At 44.4% G+C, this 19896-nt stretch overlaps 1 protein-coding gene across 2 annotated transcripts; it reads left to right on the top strand.

Moving 5' to 3' along the window:
- The first annotated feature begins 1140 nt into the window (after nucleotides 1-1140).
- ak1 (adenylate kinase 1) lies at nucleotides 1141-16376 on the top strand. Of its 2 annotated transcripts, none has more exons than XM_061262515.1 (7): nucleotides 1141-1220; nucleotides 9285-9327; nucleotides 10723-10758; nucleotides 11532-11695; nucleotides 12758-12874; nucleotides 13410-13601; nucleotides 15997-16376. In XM_061262515.1, exons 2-7 carry the CDS (start codon nucleotides 9321-9323, stop codon nucleotides 16063-16065), a joined length of 585 nt encoding a protein of 194 aa, XP_061118499.1. In that variant the 5' UTR covers nucleotides 1141-1220; nucleotides 9285-9320; the 3' UTR covers nucleotides 16066-16376. The 2 variants fall into 2 exon arrangements, with proteins under 2 accessions (XP_061118499.1, XP_061118500.1); XM_061262516.1 differs by having other exon boundaries at nucleotides 1176-1286.
- The last annotated feature ends 3520 nt before the right edge of the window (nucleotides 16377-19896 follow it).

Genomic DNA, 19896 nt, shown 5'->3' with positions numbered 1-19896 from the left:
ATTGTATTACAGGCTAGTATTGTATCAAGTATACTGTGCAAAGCACACAGTAGCAAGCCGATGCATTATCACAAATTATTAATGATTCTTTTATTACAAAATGTGTATTGCTACAGAATACTGGCATGCGCCTGTTGAATTTGTAGATAAGGTGCAGAGTACCCTTCTCGACTGCCCTTTAAAGACTCCAGTGAAGCAGAGGTTATGGGCTGCTGGTCGTGTTGCAGCTCTCTGTCAGCTCTGAAATCCGACCCACCTTATATCTACATACCAGTATTTACACCGTGTACATGTGCGACGCTTTGAATCGCTCTGCAACCCCAGCTCAGTGCAGTTCCACAAGCGACAGCAAGATTAAGTGCCGATTAGGTCTAATCTTTTCAGGGTGTGTGTGGTGTGTATGCGTGCGTGTGTGTGTGGTGTGTATGCGTGTGTTTCTGTGTAAGTATGCCTGTGCGTGCATGTCTGTGTGGTGTGTGTATGCTTGCATGAAATTGTAATACATTTTAGTGGATGTGCATGAGTGCATGAGAGTGCTACTAGTTTTTCCATTATATTATTGCATGAAACTCAAATATAGTGTTTCACCAGTATTGGGTTGTGTAACGGTCCTGTTTGGAAAGCTATGTTGTCATTTTGGTAACTTCTAGCAGCAATTTAGTAGTAGTCTAATGTGCCCCAGTGAGTCTAATAGAGAAAAGATGGTTTGCGATAGAGAAAATGAAGCTGTGTCCAGAAGCCCGCACATAAAGGGGTTAAAAATAGCCTCCCTGCTCGCAGCGCTCCGGACGCAGCGCTGCTCTCGTACTTCCCCTCGGCTGAGCTGTAATTAAAGGCGCCGTGGAGCGTCGCTAATCCTCCCCGCTCCTCGCTCGCACGCTCCCCCCGTCCGTCTGCCCGAGCTCCCTCCGCCCCGGCCGCCGTTCGCTCCGGGAAAGCCGAGCGGAAGATCGGAATGCGAGAGCGGACCGCGACCTCGACGGAGACTGACGGCACAGCATGCTCTCGCACGCCGCCCTCCTTCCTCCTCCTTCCTCCCCCCCCCCCCCGATCTCCCCCTGCCCCCGTCTCCCTGCCTCTCTTTCTCCCACAATGCACTGCAGCCTGACGCGCTCAGCGCTCTATATATAGGCTGGGGGGGAGGAGGGAGGGGGCGCCGTGCAGAAGGGACACAGCCTACAGACAGGACAGCAGCCTCGATAGAGCCGTCGCTGAGAGAGGTCAGTACGGAGGAGGAGGAGGAGGAGGATGAAGATTACAGGCGTAAACAGACTGCCGTGCTCGCGGTAGGGACGCCGGTGGGGAAATATCCCCGTTAGCAGAGAGAGATGGGCAGGGCTGAGTGGGTGTGTTACACTGAGAGGAGACAGCCGGAGCTGCTCCCAGCTTATTAAGGGCTTTTCCGAGGGTCGGGGGGACTGACTGCGGTTACAGGGAGAACCGGGGGGGTGCCAGGTGCTCAAATGACATCATCAATCGCTCCACTTGCAAGGAGCGGGAGTAGCCAGAGCTAAACACTGCTGCGTGCTGCACCTCCCTCTCTCTCTCGCTCTCTCTCTCTCTCTCTTCCTCTATCTCTCTCTCTCTCTTCCTCTCTGTCCCTCGGTCCTTTCAATCTCTGAGGAGGCAAAGCTGGGCTGAGTTGTGTAGCTCGGAGAGGCGGGCGGAGATAACAGACGTTTGTGCGCATGCGAATATCCCAAACAGAGGTGACCGGAGCAGCTGTAGAGGGGTACAGGTGCTACCTGTTCTAGCAGCATTCCGCTGGTGTACACCCAGGTGTGTGCACAGCAGAACGTCCGGGCGAGACTGGTTCAGCATGGACGCATACTCTCTTCATCATGACACTACCCTAACAGTGGCTTACTTAGCAGACCTCAGAAGCACACTCATGGCATTAATAGTTGAACAGCCGTGTAATGCAGACGTGTATAACATATTTCGCTGTTGCTACATCACGCAGTAAATCGTGCAGTGTTAAATTAACTCTTACGTGGGCCCTATTCGACTCATTTAAACACTGCTGAATTAATGCTGGACATTTTACTGTGCAGGGTAGCTCCTTAAGGGTTATAGATATATTATCACATGCACACACACACTCACGCACACACACACACACACACACACACACACACACACAGAGTCATAAGGCTGCATGTTGTACTGTGCTTAACACTCCCTACAGTGCAGTGTCAGCACCTGCAAATCTGCACGCTTCTCAGTCCACCACTGGGAACATTATGATCAATTACTGAACATTATTATAGATTACTGAGCATTATTGAGTACTTAACATTATTATTGATTAGAGATGATTATTATCCATTGTTGAGCACTGGTGTCATTACTGAACATTATTATCGATTACTGAACATCATTATTGAGTACTGAGCATTATTATCGACTACTGAGAATTATTGAGTACTTAACATTATTATTGTGGATGGCCTGTAGCGTAGTGATTAAGGTACATGACTGGGACCCACAAGGTCAGTGGTTCGATCCCCGGTGTAGCAACTATAAGATCCGCACAGCCGTTGGGCCCTTGAGCAAGGTCCTTAACCCTTGCTCCAAGGGAGGATTGTCTCCTGCTTAGTCTAATCAACTGGACGTCGCTCTGGATAAGCCAAATGCTGCCAAATGCCATTAATGTAATGTAATTACTGAGCATTATTGAGTACTTAACATTATTATCGATTGCTAATCATTATTGTCAAGTGCTGGGCATTATTATTGATTACTGATCATAATTATTGATAACGGGCGGCACGGATGGTGCAGTGGGTAGCACTGCCGCCTCACAGCAAGGAGGTCCTGGGTTCGAATCCCTGTTGGCCGGGGCCTCTCTGTGCATGTTCTCCCCGTGTCTGCGTGGGTTTCCTCCGGGTACTCCGGTTTCCTCCCACAGTCCAAAGACATGCAGGTTAGACTGATTGGAGAGTCTAAATTGCCCGTAGGTATGAGTGTGTGAATGAATGGTGTGTGTGCCCTGCGATGGACTGGCAAACTGTCCAGGGTGTATTCCTGCCTTTCACCCAATGTATGCTGTGATAGGCTCCAGCCCCCCTGCGACCCTGTTCAGGATAAGCAGGTTAGGATAATGAATGAATGAATGAATTATTGATAACTGAGTATTACTATCATGTACTGACCATTAATATCAATTGCTCTGAGAAGCAGGGATTATCAGACTCCCACACACTGACCACCACTGCAGCAGTTTCCACACGCTACTGTTTACACTGTGTAAACACTGCATAAACACTGTGTAAACATGACGTATACGCCGCGTAAAGACTACACTGAGCGAGTAACATCAGACGGGCAGTCGTGCCACAGCGAAAGGCCACTTTCGCCTTCCAGCCCTTTCCACCGCAGTACAGGGTTACACCTGGATGACACAGCTAACTCACCTCGCCTGAACAGTCTGAACAGAAGCGTTTACAGGTAACACCATCACGCTCAATGCGTTAAAAAAAAAAGTCAGTGTTGACCTATTTCAATGGACGCTCTTGTGAGTCCTCCAGAACGATCAAAACATGCTGACAAAAATCAAATGAAGGAAGGTTCTGGAATCCCCTATTTGTGGAGCATCAGTTCCGGCCTCACAAGGCCTTGTAGAAGACGACGTGTTTGAAACTGAAACACTGCTCAAGCGCTGGTATGGTCGCCGCTCGAGAGCATAGGCGTTCATTCACCAGGTTCAGCGTCACTCAAGCGGACAGCTGTCCGCAGAAAGTGTCTTTATTTAGTCTCACCGCATGACGGTGGTCGCGCATTGAGGAGCAGGAGGAGACTGCACACTCTCCCCTCCTAAAAAAGGAGGTGTTTACAAGCGGCTATCTTTGGCTGGAGGTTTTCTGGGGTTAGAGCTTGTGGGTCTACAGGGCCCAGCGCAGGGGAAGTGACACGTTCTCACACGCCCGTATCGAGAGAGGTAGGAGTCTCACGTTCTGTTGGCAGAAAGGCCTGCGGCTCTGCTAGGGCAGGTTTCTTCTCACGCTCCGGACAGAACAGCCGGGGTCAGAGGGTTTTAGGGCACTTTGTGTTGTGCTACGGTGCCTAAAGTTTCACTGCAGACCAATGACGGCAGCGACACTGATAACTTCTCAGTGAAATGATGTGGAGATACACACATCAACCAGGGAGCAGGGCAACAGGCTGGTAGCGATTATAAATGAAGTAGAGCCTGCACACCCAAACTCAATAGAATCATTTATTAGCATCAAACAATGCTTCAGCCTAGAGTGGATATTCGTCAGGTCAAACTCAAAGTAACCCCCCTACCATATACATAGGCTCATCGGTGTAATCGGGCACCTGTTCTAGATCACCTTATTTCTCAGGTTTATGAAATCTCCCTCACTTCTCAATCACTAAAATACTCTGTAGGCGACTAAATCCGATAGCGGGAGGTCTTTAAAATATTATATCATATTTTTCTCCTTTTATATTAGCATCAATATTTATGGAATATGAAATATACAAACAGGTCTTACATCAATCCGTTTAACTGTGGCACACTGAGCATAAAATATCAAGTATGTATAATATGCAGAATCAATACTCGTGGGATATTACCAGCATTCCATTTCCAGTGTTGACATTAAAGTTACAAAATGTGCATTTCTGCGTGCTAAACTACCAGACAGAGAATCACATAGCGTACAGCTCTGAGCGTTGTGTGGTCTTGCAGGGGATGATGTAATAAGATGGTAAGACCGTGCGATTACTCAACACCGTGACTGAGCTGACTGGTTTCACCACACTGCCATGCAGTACCCAGCTAATCTTCTCGCCTAACACAGTGATCCTGGCGCGTGGGGTCGCGCCGGGTTCAGAAGACATTTATAACATAGCAAGGAGCCCGGTTAGATCGGCTGTGGGTCCATAATAGGCCAAGGGAAGGAGCTGTAGCCGGACTGGGTGCTGACTCACGGGTCTCAGTGACATTTCCAAAGACCAAGGGGTCAGCGGCACGGCCGTAAACCAACCGCGACAGGCGGAGAGAGGGAGAGGCCCGACCAGCGGCCCAGAGTGCCGGGTAACACCCGGAGCTGCACCTGCTGCCGACACTCGACATAAATTAGAACCGGAGACTTCCGTCAGAGAGGAACAGCACGGAGAGGTGCAACCTAGAGGCCAAATTCCCCCTTGCTGAAATCTGCTTGCGCAGGCCTTGGCCGGCTGACAGCCTAGGTTTACTGTAGGTATGAAATGGAAGGCGTATTTGGGCAAAATATAGAATTAATGCAGAAGGAAAAGCTCTTTATTTCGCAGTTCAAGATGATCGCACGTGTAAAGTGTCTTGAAATGGAACGTTGCATGCCTTATGCAACTGCGCATGCTTGTGGCACCTCCTGGCTGCCATTTTCATGCTAGCATCGATGGTTCAGTTAATTCTTCACCATATAATTTATTACATTTCCTATTTTAACCACTAAGTACCTTGTATGCACACACGATACATTTACTGTCCAAGCAGTGCATTGCCCATCAGTTGTTAAGTGCATAACATTGGTGTGATGATTGTGGGGCAGAAGTTTCTCCCTTACCGTTTGCGAGCTATGAGTATTATATCAACACAACTTTGTAGTCTTGAAGGAATGAGTGAACCTCGGGAAACACCTCATTAACAGCACGGACGCTTTCCAACAACATTGATGATTTCTCCATCACAGTTCAGTTTACGAGCAAACTTAATAATCACCGCTCAGAAGAGACTAGTTAGCAAGTAGTGGACTTCCTGTTTGGCAGCTATAGTTTGCCATTGTAGAATTCACTCTGGACTTTCAAATGATTTGAAGTCCACAAAGTATTGCGTGGTAGAACTTTCCAACTCTCCTCTGACGCTAATGTACACCACTGGTTCCCAGCAAATGTCCTACTGGACCCATGGAAATACTCCTCATGTCCGAACGCTCAATGCTCTTGCTATTGAGAAAACACCCACTGATTGAATGGAGGAGGAAAAGTTGCAGTGGCATGCCATTGGCCAATAAATATCTGCTGTTTAATTATGAATACTGGTTTCTGATTGGTGTGAAAAATGTGATATGATGTGGGGCGGGGACTTGTTCAGTGAGTCCTCAGTACTGGAGTGTTTCTTCCTGAGGGGGGACACATGATTATTGGAGGGCACAAATCACATTTCTCAGCATCACATGGGACATGTTCCCTGTTATTGCTGCAGTGGTGTAGTAGTAAATTAAAAAAAGTAGTAAATAGGGGCGGCCTGTAGCCTAGTGGTTAGGGTAACTGATTGGGACACGCAAGGTCACTGGTTCTAATCCCGGTGTAGCCACAATAAGATCCGCACAGCCGTTGGGCCTTTGAGCAAGGCCCTTAACCCTCCATTGCTCCAGGGGAGGATTGTCTCCTGCTTAGTCTAATCAACTGTACGTCGCTCTGGATAAGAGTGTCTGCCAAATGCCAATAATGTAATAATGTAATGTAAATTCATCATCATCATCTTCACCATCATCAAAGTCAGCATTTAATACTGAAAATGAAATGAAGAACAATATTACAAAAAGCAAAAATCAATGTTAAATGTTGAGGTGAGGTCTCAGATCATCTCACCGAGATGAACACAACGTTTGCAGAACTCAGTCAGGGGAGCGTTCAGTGACCTCCTAATTAGGTCCACCTGGCCAGGACTACGCACATCCACTGCTGGCCTCAGGGGGCACCATTTCCACTGCGACGCAGTGCGACATGTTGCCATGGTCACATGACACAGGGCACATCCGCCGAGATGCTGGGGTCTACCTTACTTACCCTCAGGGCCAGCTGTAAGCAATTGGAGGGGCAAAAACCCTACCTTTTGAGTTACATCCTACCCAGCGATAATGAACAAGGGGGTAAAAGATGGTGATTGCCTAAAACCTAAACCCGGCTCTGTTGGCCATGCTGCAGGTACAAAGTCTCCTTCCTGTCTACTACTTTGCAGTTGAAATCTTCTTTTTGACCCTTTGAAAAATCATCTGCTATTCTGGGGTGAAAGGTCAACCATAAAATCAAAACTGGATTTAAATCCAAAAATCCAGTTGAGGTGAATTGCCTGTTTTCACCTGATTTAACTGCTTGAATAGACTTCTACAAACCCCTACACACCATTTTTTTGTGATAGATAGCTGTAATTCCTCTTATTAATGTTGGTGGTTAATATGGTGCAATAATGCTGTACTATAAGCGCATGGCATGACAGAATGGAAGTAGGCAGATGTAAGACTGGCCTATTTTGGCTGTTGACATATTTTAGGGTATCCACAGCTGTCTGTAATTAATAGCCTATGCTCTCTGTTGGATGGAATTATGGCCTGGTGTACGTTCAAGACAGCAAATGTTATTCAAACTTTTTTTCTGTTCGCCTCGAACGTCAGCTAATTTTAGCTAACAGTTTGAAAAGGTAGTGTGCAGCGAACAAAAATGGCTGCTGATGGGGAAAACGCCAAGAGAACAAAAGTGGACAATTATTTGGCTGTTATAATACACTTTAATCGATGTATTATTAGTATTGAAAAGGCGGTGGTGGTGAAGTAAATGGAATGTTCATTTTAAATCGTTCAACAGTAACTGTTTGCTACAAACACGGCTAGCTGTGAATGTTCGCTGTCTTGAACGCACCTCTGGTGTCCATGCGAAAGGGACATTGAGTTATATCACACGTGTTTTGGCTCAGGAGGATGAGTAGGCCATTGGTAATCTACTCACATACACCCACAGTCAGAGGGGAAGCCTCCGTGACTGCTAATTTGGCATTTCCTCTTCGTGTAGTAAAGCCTTTGGTTTGTGTTTACCCTGCGCTGACAGGCAAACTGGCCAGCTTCTAGCCTGTATGGGAGAAGTCTGTTATGCGGTTCATGTTCTAATTCAAATTCCTTTCATAGTCATGTCGAAAAAGTTAACATATTTTTTTCTTAGTGAATATCATGACATGTAAGCAATAAACAATGTAAGGAATACAGAAAAGCAATAAAGAAAAAATAAAAATACATTACAGAGTAAAAGCACCCTCGATGATTTTTAGACAGAAATTTGGTTTTAGATTTTTTGGGGTTTCTGCATTAGTGTGTCAGTATAAAAGAGCAAAAATAAGATTTCCAAACATTCATTTAAGTGTATAAAATAAGATTCAATAATAGACTAACTTTCAGATCAAGGCTGTCTGGGATTACATGCAGAAGTAACCCACATTTTGTAGAACTGTGCAAGTTCTGCGAAAGTTCTCCATTATGTTTGGTACAACCGACCTGCTGATTTTCTTATAAAACTGCAGGACACTGTAGCTAAGAGAATTTATGCAGTTTTAAAGGCGAAGGGTGGTCACAACAAATATTGATTTCATTTAGTTTTTAACTGTTTATGGCTCTTTATAGTACATTTTTGACTATTTAAAACTCATTTTATTTCATTATTTTTGAAAGCATCTTTCCTTCATTGTATTGTTTTTACATGTGTTTAAGACTTTTGCACTGTAGATATGTATAGTGATAAACACCATAAAGAGTTTCCAGTTAGACAGGCAGGCTAGGCCTTCTGTGCTATCTCTTAAAGGAGTCGGTTAAACGATGCACTGCAGAAGACTGATAGTCTATAGCGGTTTGCCTGTCTTTTGAGAGCTCATCCTTCCCGCTTGGCAGTGTGGCATAATCGTTGGGAGACAAGGCTTTTAGACTCACATGATGTTGGTTTCTATTCGGTGTGGTACCGCTGTCGTGCACTTGAGTAAAGTGCTGAACTTACACTGCTTCAGTGAATACCCTGGGTGAATGGTTCCCGTAAAAGTAAAAACACAAACATCTGCCTAGTCGCTTTGGATAATAACATCTGATAAACGCTGAAATGTGACACAGAGGAGGGATTTTGTATTGGAAATCCATTCATTAACCTTTTGCGTTACATTGGGATGTCTTTGATCTCTAGTTCTTTTCAGATATTAATGGTTTTCATTCGAGAAAAGGTTTTACTTTAAAATATTTTATATTTCTCCAGTGATGTTGTAATGTTAAATAATGCTATATTAAAGGTAGGAATACGTCACATATTCAACAACCATTAGTGCAGACTTTGCCATTATGTAATGTGCAGTGGCCTGTGTCACTATATTACACTCATACATACTCTGCATAGATTTCTTTTTACATTGCGATGCTAAATGAGGCTATAGCAAAGTAAAGCTAAAGCACATTGTATTCCCTTCAGTGTCCAACCAAATAAAGCTCTCTCTCTCTCTCTCTCTCTCTCTCTCTCTCTCTCTCTCTCTCTCTCTCTCATAGCAGTTGGAAGGATACCTCCACACCTAACAGATCATCATGTCAGGTAATTATCTGATTACAGTCATCGGAGTAGTTCGTGCTATATGTGCTCACAGTTAGCAGTCAACCACAAAACACAGTATCACATCGCTTATTCTTGTAAATCGTGTTGTATGTTCTTTATCCCGTATCTTAATCTCACTAGGATCAACAACACATACAGTATGTACAGCGTCTACGTTTCTGCCTTCGAAGACACTGACAGATGACGGAATGACCCATTTATCTTGGTTTATAGTACCCTCTTGCGGTAGAAAATATGTCTACGAGTGTAATAAACAGTATAAAAACACATAGAGCCGCCCGGAGCTAATCCAGAAAAGAGACCTTCACTATGGAATGGAATAACATTTCTCCAGTTGTGTTGACTCGTCCTCATAGAAACAACTGACCTATAATTTGACAGCCTCCAGTTTAAATGTACAGAGCAGGGCGTGGCACCACCCACGGAATCTAGAGAGACGGTGAGATTTACAAGCCCACAACCTACACAAACTGAGACATTTTTTAATACAGGCTGCGGAATTTAGGAGGCTATTTCAGTAAAAGGTGCCAACCGCAGTGGTGTCGTTTGTGACCTTTAAATTAAATAACATAGAGACATGTATCGTTTATATGTATCTATACAGACACTTATTTTGCGTGCAATACTAATTTGGTTAGCTTTATTTTCTAACAGGCTACTCACGTGCTAAAGCCTCCGTTGAAGTTCTGCCAAGTCTCGGAAACTAAAGATATCATAATAGTTTTTAGTTAATAATAGCCGAAGTAATGGTTCTACAATCATATGACTTTTGTTTAGGCTTTCAAAGGGGAAAAGTCACTGCTGCGTAAGTAGATGTCAAAATGATTGCCACCTGCGAGATCGATGCTGTTTAGAATGACTCTATTGTAGTTAACAACCGTTTCCATGGCAAGCAGTGTGCGTTCATCTGGTCAGAAGAAGACAACAAAGTCCGAGAAAGAGGTCGCTTTTTTTAGGAGTTTTTCGCGAACGTGTCGGCTATGGGGCAGTGCTGTTCGTCGAATGGGTCAGTTCATCCTTCGGATAAAGCAGGTAGCGCCTCATACGTGGCCCATTGTCACTGAATACTGTGCGCATCCACCTGTGTCAACGGAAGGACCGTGCGAAAATGCTTGCTGGATCTTGTTACTGGATGAATAGTTGGCCTAAACGGATTGTTTACTAACTTATTTTGTTTTGATATTTCCGCGAAGAAACGTCAGCAACAGCTTAACAAAAACAGTGCTGTGAGCTATTCATCTTGTCAACACTGACCGCGTCTGTACATCAACGTGTTCAGAAAACGTCTAGTTGTACGTAGGCAACACTAACATGAAGCGACAAATTAGACTTTTTTCTCGGGCTTGACTTTGTCTTATGTTACTTTGCTTTCAGATAAATTGAAGAACGCCAAGATCATCTTTGTTGTGGGTGAGTACACTTCAAGCGATTAGGCATTATATGAAAATTATATTTTTACTGTTTCTTTTTATATATTATTTAGTTTTACTTTAGAATAAAAATGGCGTTGGCAAATTCAAAGTCGGGCGGCAAGGATGGTGCAGTGGGTAGCACTGCCGCCTCACAGCAAGGAGGTCCTGGGTTTGAATCCCTGTTGGCCGGGGCCTCTCTGTGTGGAGTTTGCATGTTCTCCCCGTGTTCGTGTGGGTTTCCTCCACATACTCGGGTTTCCTCCCACAGTCCAAATACATGCAGGTTAGGCTGATTGGAGAGTCTAAATTGCCCGTAGGTATGAGTGTATGAGTGTGTGAGTGAACGGTGTGTGTGCCCTGCGATGGACTGGCAACCTGTCCAGGGTGTATTCCTGCTTTTCGCCCAATGTATGCTGGGATAGGCTCCGGCCCCCCTACGACCCTGTTCAGGATAAGCGGGTTAGGATAATGTACTATATGTATACATTACATTACATTATCTCTGTAATTATCATTAAGTTATTTCAAAGATGCATACCAAAACTTCTATTCATACAAGTGCTCAGATTCGTATAATTCCCAGGATTCCCAATGGGAGTTTGCATGTTGTAACAGCAGTTGAAATGAGCTAAAACAAAATAATTATGAGAGCAAATTAACAATAGATTATTGTGTTTACTCAAAGTAATGTTACCTGAAAGTCTGATTATTATAATGAGTATTTCTTCCCCCCCCCCCCACACACACACACACATTTACTCACTGACACAGGTGGGCCCGGTTCAGGAAAGGGCACCCAGTGTGAGAAGGTGGTGGCCAAGTATGGCTACACCCACCTGTCCTCAGGCGACCTGCTCCGCGCAGAGGTCGCCTCCGGGTCCGAAAGAGGCAAGAACCTGTCGGCCATCATGCAGAGGGGAGAGCTGGTCCCTCTGGTGAGCGAACCCGACTGTTATTACACCCTCCCCCCCTCCTGTGTTATTACACCCCCTCTACTCCAACCTGTCTGTTATTACACCCCCTCTACTCCAACCTGTCTGTTATTACACCCCCTCTCCTCCAACCTGTCTGTTATTACACCCCCTCTACTCCAACCTGTGTTATTACACCCCCTCTACTCCAACCTGTCTGTTATTACACCCCCTCTACTCCAACCTGTCTGTTATTACACCCCCTCTACTCCAACCTGTCTGTTATTACACCCCCTCTACTCCAACCTGTCTGTTATTACACCCCCTCTACTCCAACCTGTCTGTTATTACACCCCCTCTACTCCAACCTGTCTGTTATTACACCCCCTCTACTCCAACCTGTCTGTTATTACACCCCCTCTACTCCACCCTGTCTGTTATTACACCCCCTCTACTCCAACCTGTCTGTTATTACACCCCCTCTACTCCAACCTGTCTGTTATTACACCCCCTCCCCCATACTGTGTTATTACACCCCCTCTACTCCACCCTGTCTGTTATTACACCCCCTCTACTCCAACCTGTCTGTTATTATACCCCCTCCCCCAAACCGTCAGTTATTATACCCCATCCCGATAAGTGAACTGCAATGCCTACACTCTCAGAAATAAAGTGACAGTGGAGGTACATTTTTGTTCCTCAATGGTCAAATTTCCCAAATGTACCCTGAAAGTGCTGTAATGTCCTCTTTGGGTACGAATGAGTATGTTTTCCAAGCGAAACAAGGACAAATGAATTATATATTGCTGGCTAGGGGCACAATTTTATGTACCAGTGACAAGTCTTTGTATGTTTTTAGGCACTGCCCAGACCTTTATTTCTGATTCTGATGAAATAGTGGAAAGGGAGATATTATTTTTCCTTGAGAGGACATCTCTTTTCTCCCATTCATGTGGTTTCAAAATAAGTAGCGCCATTCGTGCCCAGATGTGTGTATATTGTAGTGAGTCCTGCAGGGGAAGTATATCATCTCTGCTGTGAGGTGACTGCTGGTGTGGTCATGTGACCTCCCCCGTGTTTGCACAGGACACAGTATTGGACATGATTAAGGAAGCCATGATTGCCAAGGCTGACGTGTCCAAGGGTTACCTGATCGATGGCTACCCCCGAGAGGTCAAACAGGGTGAGGAGTTTGAGAAGAAGGTATGTACCAAGAGAAAAGCGCAGGGAAATTAGACAATAAGAACATGCCACACCAACTCCATTGTCCTTTTGTTAATACCTTTGCAATATTTTAAGAAGTTATTTTTGTCAATGCATAATGTGTGGTCATGGCATTGAAGCATATCTGAATCTGAATCTGAATGTGACCATCTATTAACCTCCAAATACCCGGCAATTAATTCTAATCTACTGCAGGGGACATGAGTCTCTGGTCTTAATATCAAGAGCCATTTCTTCTACGCTTAAACCTACACTACAAGGGACATGAAATAAAAACATAGAAATTAATATTGTAGATTCGTTTTTTCCACTGCAAAATTATTTTGTTATCCAAGACACTTGTATTAAGTCAACATTCTTTTGATAAAAGTGTAATCAATTTACTTACTATTTTATTCTGCTTGGACTCTATTATTCCTCGGCAATTAGTGAATGTATAAATTGAAGTTGAGGAGTTGGGCCGCCATTTTGTGCCAGTGCATTAACGCGGGCTTTGCGCTGCGGGGCGTGGCAGATTGGGCCTCCCTCCCTGCTCCTCTACATCGACGCCAAGTCGGAGACCATGGTGAAGAGGCTGATGAAGAGGGGAGAGACCAGCGGCCGTGCGGATGACAACGAGGAGACCATCAAGAAGCGCCTGGACCTGTACTACAAAGCCACCGAGCCCGTCATCGCCTTCTACGAGGGCCGCGGCATCGTCCGGAAGGTCAGCCTTCCGGAACATTCATGGAACATTCACAGGAGCATTCAGTTAGCAGTGCTCTTACGCAGACTGACTATCCTGTGCTTTTAAAACTTAATTTTAAAAAAATTAACATTATTTATTCAAGCGACACGGATGGTGCAGTGGGTAGCACTGCTGCCTCACAGCAAGGAGGTCCTGGGTTTGAATCCCTGTCGGCCGGGGCCTCTCTGTGTGGAGTTTGCATGTTCTCCCCGTGTTTGCGTGGGTTTCCTCCGGGTACTCCGGTTTTCTCCCACAGTCCAAAGACACGCAGGTTAGGCTGATTGGAGAGTCTACATTGCCCATAGGTATGAGTGTGTGAGTGAATGGTGTGTGTGCCCTGCGATGGACAGGCGACCTGTCCAGGGTGTATTCCTTCCTTTCGCCCAATGTATGCTGGGATAGGCTCCAGCCCCCCTGCGACCCTGTTCAGGATAAGCGGGTTAGGATAATGAATGAATTAATGAATGAATGATTATTTATTCAGGGTTAGGGATGTGTATTGTTAGGATTTTATTGATACCGATACCAATACCGATACTCCTTATTGGTGCCGGTATTTATCGATACTCTTATCGATACCACGGCGTGTAATTTAGTGTATAAAATAAAGACGTTACAAAATTCAATAATTTTTTATTACCACAAGGGGGTAACACCAGCAACATCATTAAACAACTTACAGCACCTGCCTTTTAAGCCATTAGCAAGTCAACATGTGCAGTGTGAGGTATGTCAAAAAAAACGAGCAGGCAGCTCCATACAGCCTTAAAGGTAACTGTCAATGTGATAATGCTTCAACAGAACAGAAGCTTAACTTAAAATTACAAATGCTTCTCAGAATAGATGAAATTTTAAAAAACCTAGGGAGATGACCAAAGCCCTTGCCTACATGTTCAACCCAACAGACACATACATGTAAACAGAACAGTGTAGGGGAGGCGCTTCTCCTGACGCATTTAGCCCTAACAATTTTTTTAAGGAAAAGCAACATATTTAATTTCTCTGGCAGCAGCCGAGATCGCTCTGGACAGTGACGTCACGCTATACACTCGGATAAAATGGCGCTGCGCATGTTTTAAAAAGGGTAATTTAATTACTTATTATTTTTAATCCAGCTTTACTGGCAGTCTTAAACCTTTAAGGATGTATATATTAGGAATCAATCTTGTATATTATTAACTTAATCTAGTATTTCACTTCCCCTTTAATGATTCATACACTCACCGTGACTTGATGAAGAAGCACTGTCTGAGTGCCTGCACGGAGGAGGGCACGATGCGTTGTTTAACACGCCGCACTCCTTCAGCTTTATGCTATGGGTAGACTGCAAGTGTTTCATGATGTTGCTGGTGTTACCCCCCTTTTACGCAACTACTTTCTTGCATATATTGCATTGAGCCGAGGATTCATTGGTTTGATGAAGTGAGCGCTTAGCTCTTACGGCCGACATATTGACTACTAGAGAAAACAACGGGGCGCTGTGTCATAACCTGTCGACGGCGGCAGTGTCATAATTACGCGACGGTTAGGTAGAAAAATACCGAAAACAGTATCGTTTGTCCAGAATCTTTAGCGGTACTCTGGTACCGACCAATTAGGAACCGGTACCGAAAAATACTGGCTCTCGGTACACATCCCTATTCAGGGTAGGTTCACTGACACACATGCTCATTTTGAGCAACACTGTTAATCCCCCCCTCCCAAATAACTGAATGTCAGTGGTCCTCACTCCTGGTCCTGGAGAGCCACGGGGTTTGCCGTTTTTTGTTTTTGACTTAATAACAGCAACCAATTCAGACCCAAGAAACCAGGTGATGTCCGAAAAGCTCTCCAAAAAGGATCACTCACCCTAATGCTTTCTAGCCAGCCTGCATCACATCACATTTAAAATGGCGCTTTATTTCAAAATGAGGTTAACCAGAGCGCCGTTAGCTCCGTTAGTTAATACAAATCCTGTAATCACGCACGTCTGTATATTCATTCTGCAATGCAAACGCAGCAATATTCCTAAACTAAATTCCTAAATACGACACATTATACCTTGTTGGAAAGGGTAGGAAACCTCGTCCAATAAGCGTACTGTGTTTTACATTAGTTTGGTACTGTAATTACCTACAAGGGGACCGTGCTGTGAAGCAATTGCACGTATCCTTGTGATGACTAACTGAAATGGCTCATTTAAATGCACATTCTCTTCTTTGGGGACTGGGTGTTTTGATACTATCAACCGCTTTTTTTTTTTAATACCTTCAACTCCTTTATAATCCACATAGCAAGGGAAATGTATTTTCCACAACATGGGACCTTTAAGTTAAGTAATGCTACACTCCCAAGCCTGCCGTGGCCTTATTTTACCACCCTTCTCTCTCCGCAGATCAACTCCGAGGGCAGTGTGGACGACGTGTTCAGCAACGTAGCCAAAGCCGTCGACAGCTTGAAGTAAAGCCGCAGGAAGAACTCTTGTTTTATTTAAATTTCCCACCTCAACGATACAAACTGCTGATCGATGGCCTGGGGGCCTCGTAGAGACATGTCTGCCTTAACCCAAGTGTCGCCTCCACATCTGAGCGACCGCATTCTTCCGTCCCCCGACTCACCGCACCACCACCGCCACCGAGGACCGCCACCTGCGCACCAGCCATCCGTCCGCCATCGCCTGTTCCCCCTGTTCTGTCTCCTCTTTCAGAAAAGCTCTCTCGCTCCATCCCTTTTCTGATTCTGCCATTAAATGCCACCTTCACCGCTCTGACCTAACACCCTGACTCCCTGGGCTTGTCTTTGGAGGATATGTGTCTGGAAACATGCAAGAGAACCCCGCATTAACATGCAGGGGAACCCCATATTAACATCCAAGGGAACCCCATATTAACATGCAGGAGAACCCTACATTAATATGAAGAAGAATCCCAAAGTAGGGCACAGACATTAATCCCACATTAACATGAAAGATGGCTAAGTTAGCAGGGTAAATGCACTGAGTAAAACCTGGAAACCTCCTAAATCTAGAAAGTAAATAAAAGTTTGAGGTGAATGATTTCGCTTTGTGATACAGGTCCCAGATCACTTATGAGTTTGGGATTACATACTACATGCAATATACAGCCAACCTGCAACTTGGTAGATCGCACACCTTGCATCCTCAAATGTATATAAAGTATTTGTACACAAAGTCATACCCACACTGAAGGGAAGATGTGTGCAACGGTAGTTATGGATTTATCCGAAATCCAGCTAAAATGTTTGATCATTATTTATCTGTTCCTGAAACATGAATTTAGATATACCTTTTACATGCCTACATTAAGGTGCTTAAAGCAAATAATTGCGTAGCCTGGTGTCTGTCACTAGATGTCTGTAAATGACTATCGCCCGTATTGCGGTGTGTGCGTTCACCCTGCAGTTATTTTTCACCTTTTTCATGGATCAGACAGTTGCCGTTCTGAATCAGAGCCTTTACAGTGAAATAGGTTTTACTGAACGTTGAATAAATAGCGAGAAATTCTCTCTGGTTTCCCATAACATGGGTAGGAGGCTACCTCTGGCAGTTGCAGTATATTATCCATTTGGAATGTTCAGCTTGGTAATTTGTTCTTTTTATGTTCAGGATGTTTTTCTCAGTAGTATTGACTTCATAGACCTTAATATGGTTAAGATCATGTGAATTGATGTTGCATGACAGTAAGCGTGAACAGAGCCTCCATTTACAAACACAAACCACACATCCGTTCTGAAACTGGATGAAAACAGATGTGCACAATTACGTTTTTTTAAAACGCCGCAGTGTACGTTTATTAAAGGTATAAACACTCATTTACATTGAATAGATTTACAGGTTACACGTTCATACATATTCCCCAATCTATTCTTTAGTCTGGAATGAAGATGGAAAAATGTGTAAATGGCGCCCTCTACAGGACATTAAAGGGCGGGGGATCCTTCACAGTAATTACAACTACAGTACTTTGTAAAACAAAATATAATCTACGCAGTCATTTTAGCAGCAAGTGCTTGGGACCAACAGCGTACTTGCGAGATGATCTGGCTACTCATCGTGATAGTTCGTATGTAACAAGTGGGCTAAAACAAGCAGCCGTGCATGCAGCGTTGCTGGGAAATAAGGGTGTTGAGGTAAATAATATTACTGCCACCACTCCAGGGCCCTTGAAAAGGTTTGTTCCGAAACTATTTCTGATCATTGAACGACAAACGTCCGGTTTGTTATAGTAACAATAAACCACCTGCAGTACAGGCACTTCAAAAGGATGAGCGATACAACAAAATGACCCGTTTTCATTACAGGCAGTGCTGGCGCAGAAATGTTAAGGCCAAGTTCCCTTGGACACAGAATCATGTCAACAACGCTGCGGCGTGTCCACATTCAGTTCTCCGGGACAAACACCCCACAAAAATATATTGGGAATACCGATAATTATACACATTCGCCAAACTAGGTATGCCGCATATTACGGCAAGCTGCATGGAGTTTGCGACAAAACAAGACTCGCGTCTACCTCTAATAGCAAATGGTTTAAAGCATAACCAACATGTGTTCTGTGCATTTGGCCACTGACAAATGATGAATAAAAACATTTTTAAATATATACATATTTTATAATAAAATAAAAGAAATAAAATATGGCATGTGGCCTAGCTAGAGAGTAGGGCTTACCATAGTATCTTTAAAGGGATACCACAGTGGATATCACTCCTGCTCCTGAGCCGCAGGGTGTGCTGGTTTTTATTTCAATATCAGCAACCAATTCAGACCCAGGAAATCAGGTGAACTGAGTTGAATGTGTAAATAACTAAAGAGCTTTAATCGATCTATTAAGGCAGGTCAGCTGGTGAACAGCAAGTAGAGCAGCTAAAAGTGTCGAAAATACAGCATAACCGAGCCAAACTGGCTAAGGCTGATTTAAACTGGAATTTTCCGCAGGGATGTATCTCCCTGAAATAGAACACACAATAAATGCAGTTCAGTTCAATTTTAAGTACAAAAACTGACATTAAGATTGGGTCATACACTAAATAACTTTGTCGGTAGCAACACATTTTGTTTGGCAAGTTAGTGTGCATGTTCAGTGAACTCTCGGTGAACCATACGAACTACAGCGATCAGAACGCAAACACGGCCGTGGCACGCAGCTAAATCGCGTCTAAAAAGTTGCATTTCTTGGCTCGAGCGCTGAGTGCGACCTTCCTGACCGCACCACAAGACTCACAAAGCGGCATTCCAGAAAAATCTCTCGAAGCGCTTTCCTGTGATAACCTGGGCTATCCTCCAAGGTCCACTTGAGCCCGGGACTGTGAGCCCGTCCTGATGAGGAACAGGAAAGGCCTTTTCCGGGAGGATGTACCTGCTGGAAAGGCTTGAGCAGTCTGCAACCGCTTCTATAAGCACGTTTTCTGCAATTAAACAGCGTTGCCAGATGCTTCGGTTTAATCCCCCCAAATACAACTCAGACTCACCAGTGACTCACATAGAAGAATCACCCAACTTCAGTCCCCATACATCAATGTCAAGTCGTTCACATAGTCTCTCTCTTGAATTTAATTGAAGCTTTCTGCACGATATTTTTGAGACGAAATGATTGACAGAAATAATAGCATCGAATGGAATTGCTCTTGACGAGCTGGTCTGTGCTGGTCGGTGCCTTGCATATCGCAGTTGGAGTGTGAGTGTCTATAATTTTAAATTTAAGAGGCTTGTGTAAATTGAATAAAATCACCATATAAATGCAGTTAATTTACCATTTCCTACATTTGGGAGATTTGTGACTGTCTTCCAGCATGGCAACCCCGCAATAAAAGAAGGAACTATTTGTGCAGAATACTTGAACTGACTTCCCCAACAGGGAGAGCAAAGGGGGAAAGGTCATTCACAAAGTTATGCCGGACTGGGCATTTGCCAAGCTCAGTTCCTCCACTATTAAGGTAAGTCTGATATCAAGTGCTAATGAAATTTTAACAAACGGATCAGGCAAAACTAGCCTTCTGCAACCAACAAATTTCTGAGTTTCTGAGATACTCAAACCACCCTGTCTGCCACAAACGGCCCAAGTCATTCCATGGTTAAAGTCACTTAGATCACATATTTTCCCTATTCTGATGGTTGATGTGAACATTAACTGAAGCTCCTGACCTGTATCTACATAACTGTATGCATTTCACTGCTGACACACAATCGTCTGATTAGACAATCGTATGAATAAATAGGTGTAATAAAGTACAAATGTTCCTTAGAAGGCCTCAGTGAGTGTGCACTGGCAACAAC

This window comes from Conger conger, chromosome 12 (assembly GCF_963514075.1).
Source record: "Conger conger chromosome 12, fConCon1.1, whole genome shotgun sequence".
NCBI lineage: Eukaryota > Metazoa > Chordata > Actinopteri > Anguilliformes > Congridae > Conger > Conger conger.
This window is presented reverse-complemented; position numbering and strand designations above follow the sequence as displayed.

Bases quoted from the DNA above. Each gene is read 5' to 3' on its own strand.
- ak1 (XM_061262515.1), top strand. The intron at 10,759-11,531 runs GTGAGTACACTT...TCACTGACACAG, and splicing joins CAAGATCATCTTTGTTGTGG to GTGGGCCCGGTTCAGGAAAG. The intron at 12,875-13,409 runs GTATGTACCAAG...GGGGCGTGGCAG, and splicing joins GTGAGGAGTTTGAGAAGAAG to ATTGGGCCTCCCTCCCTGCT.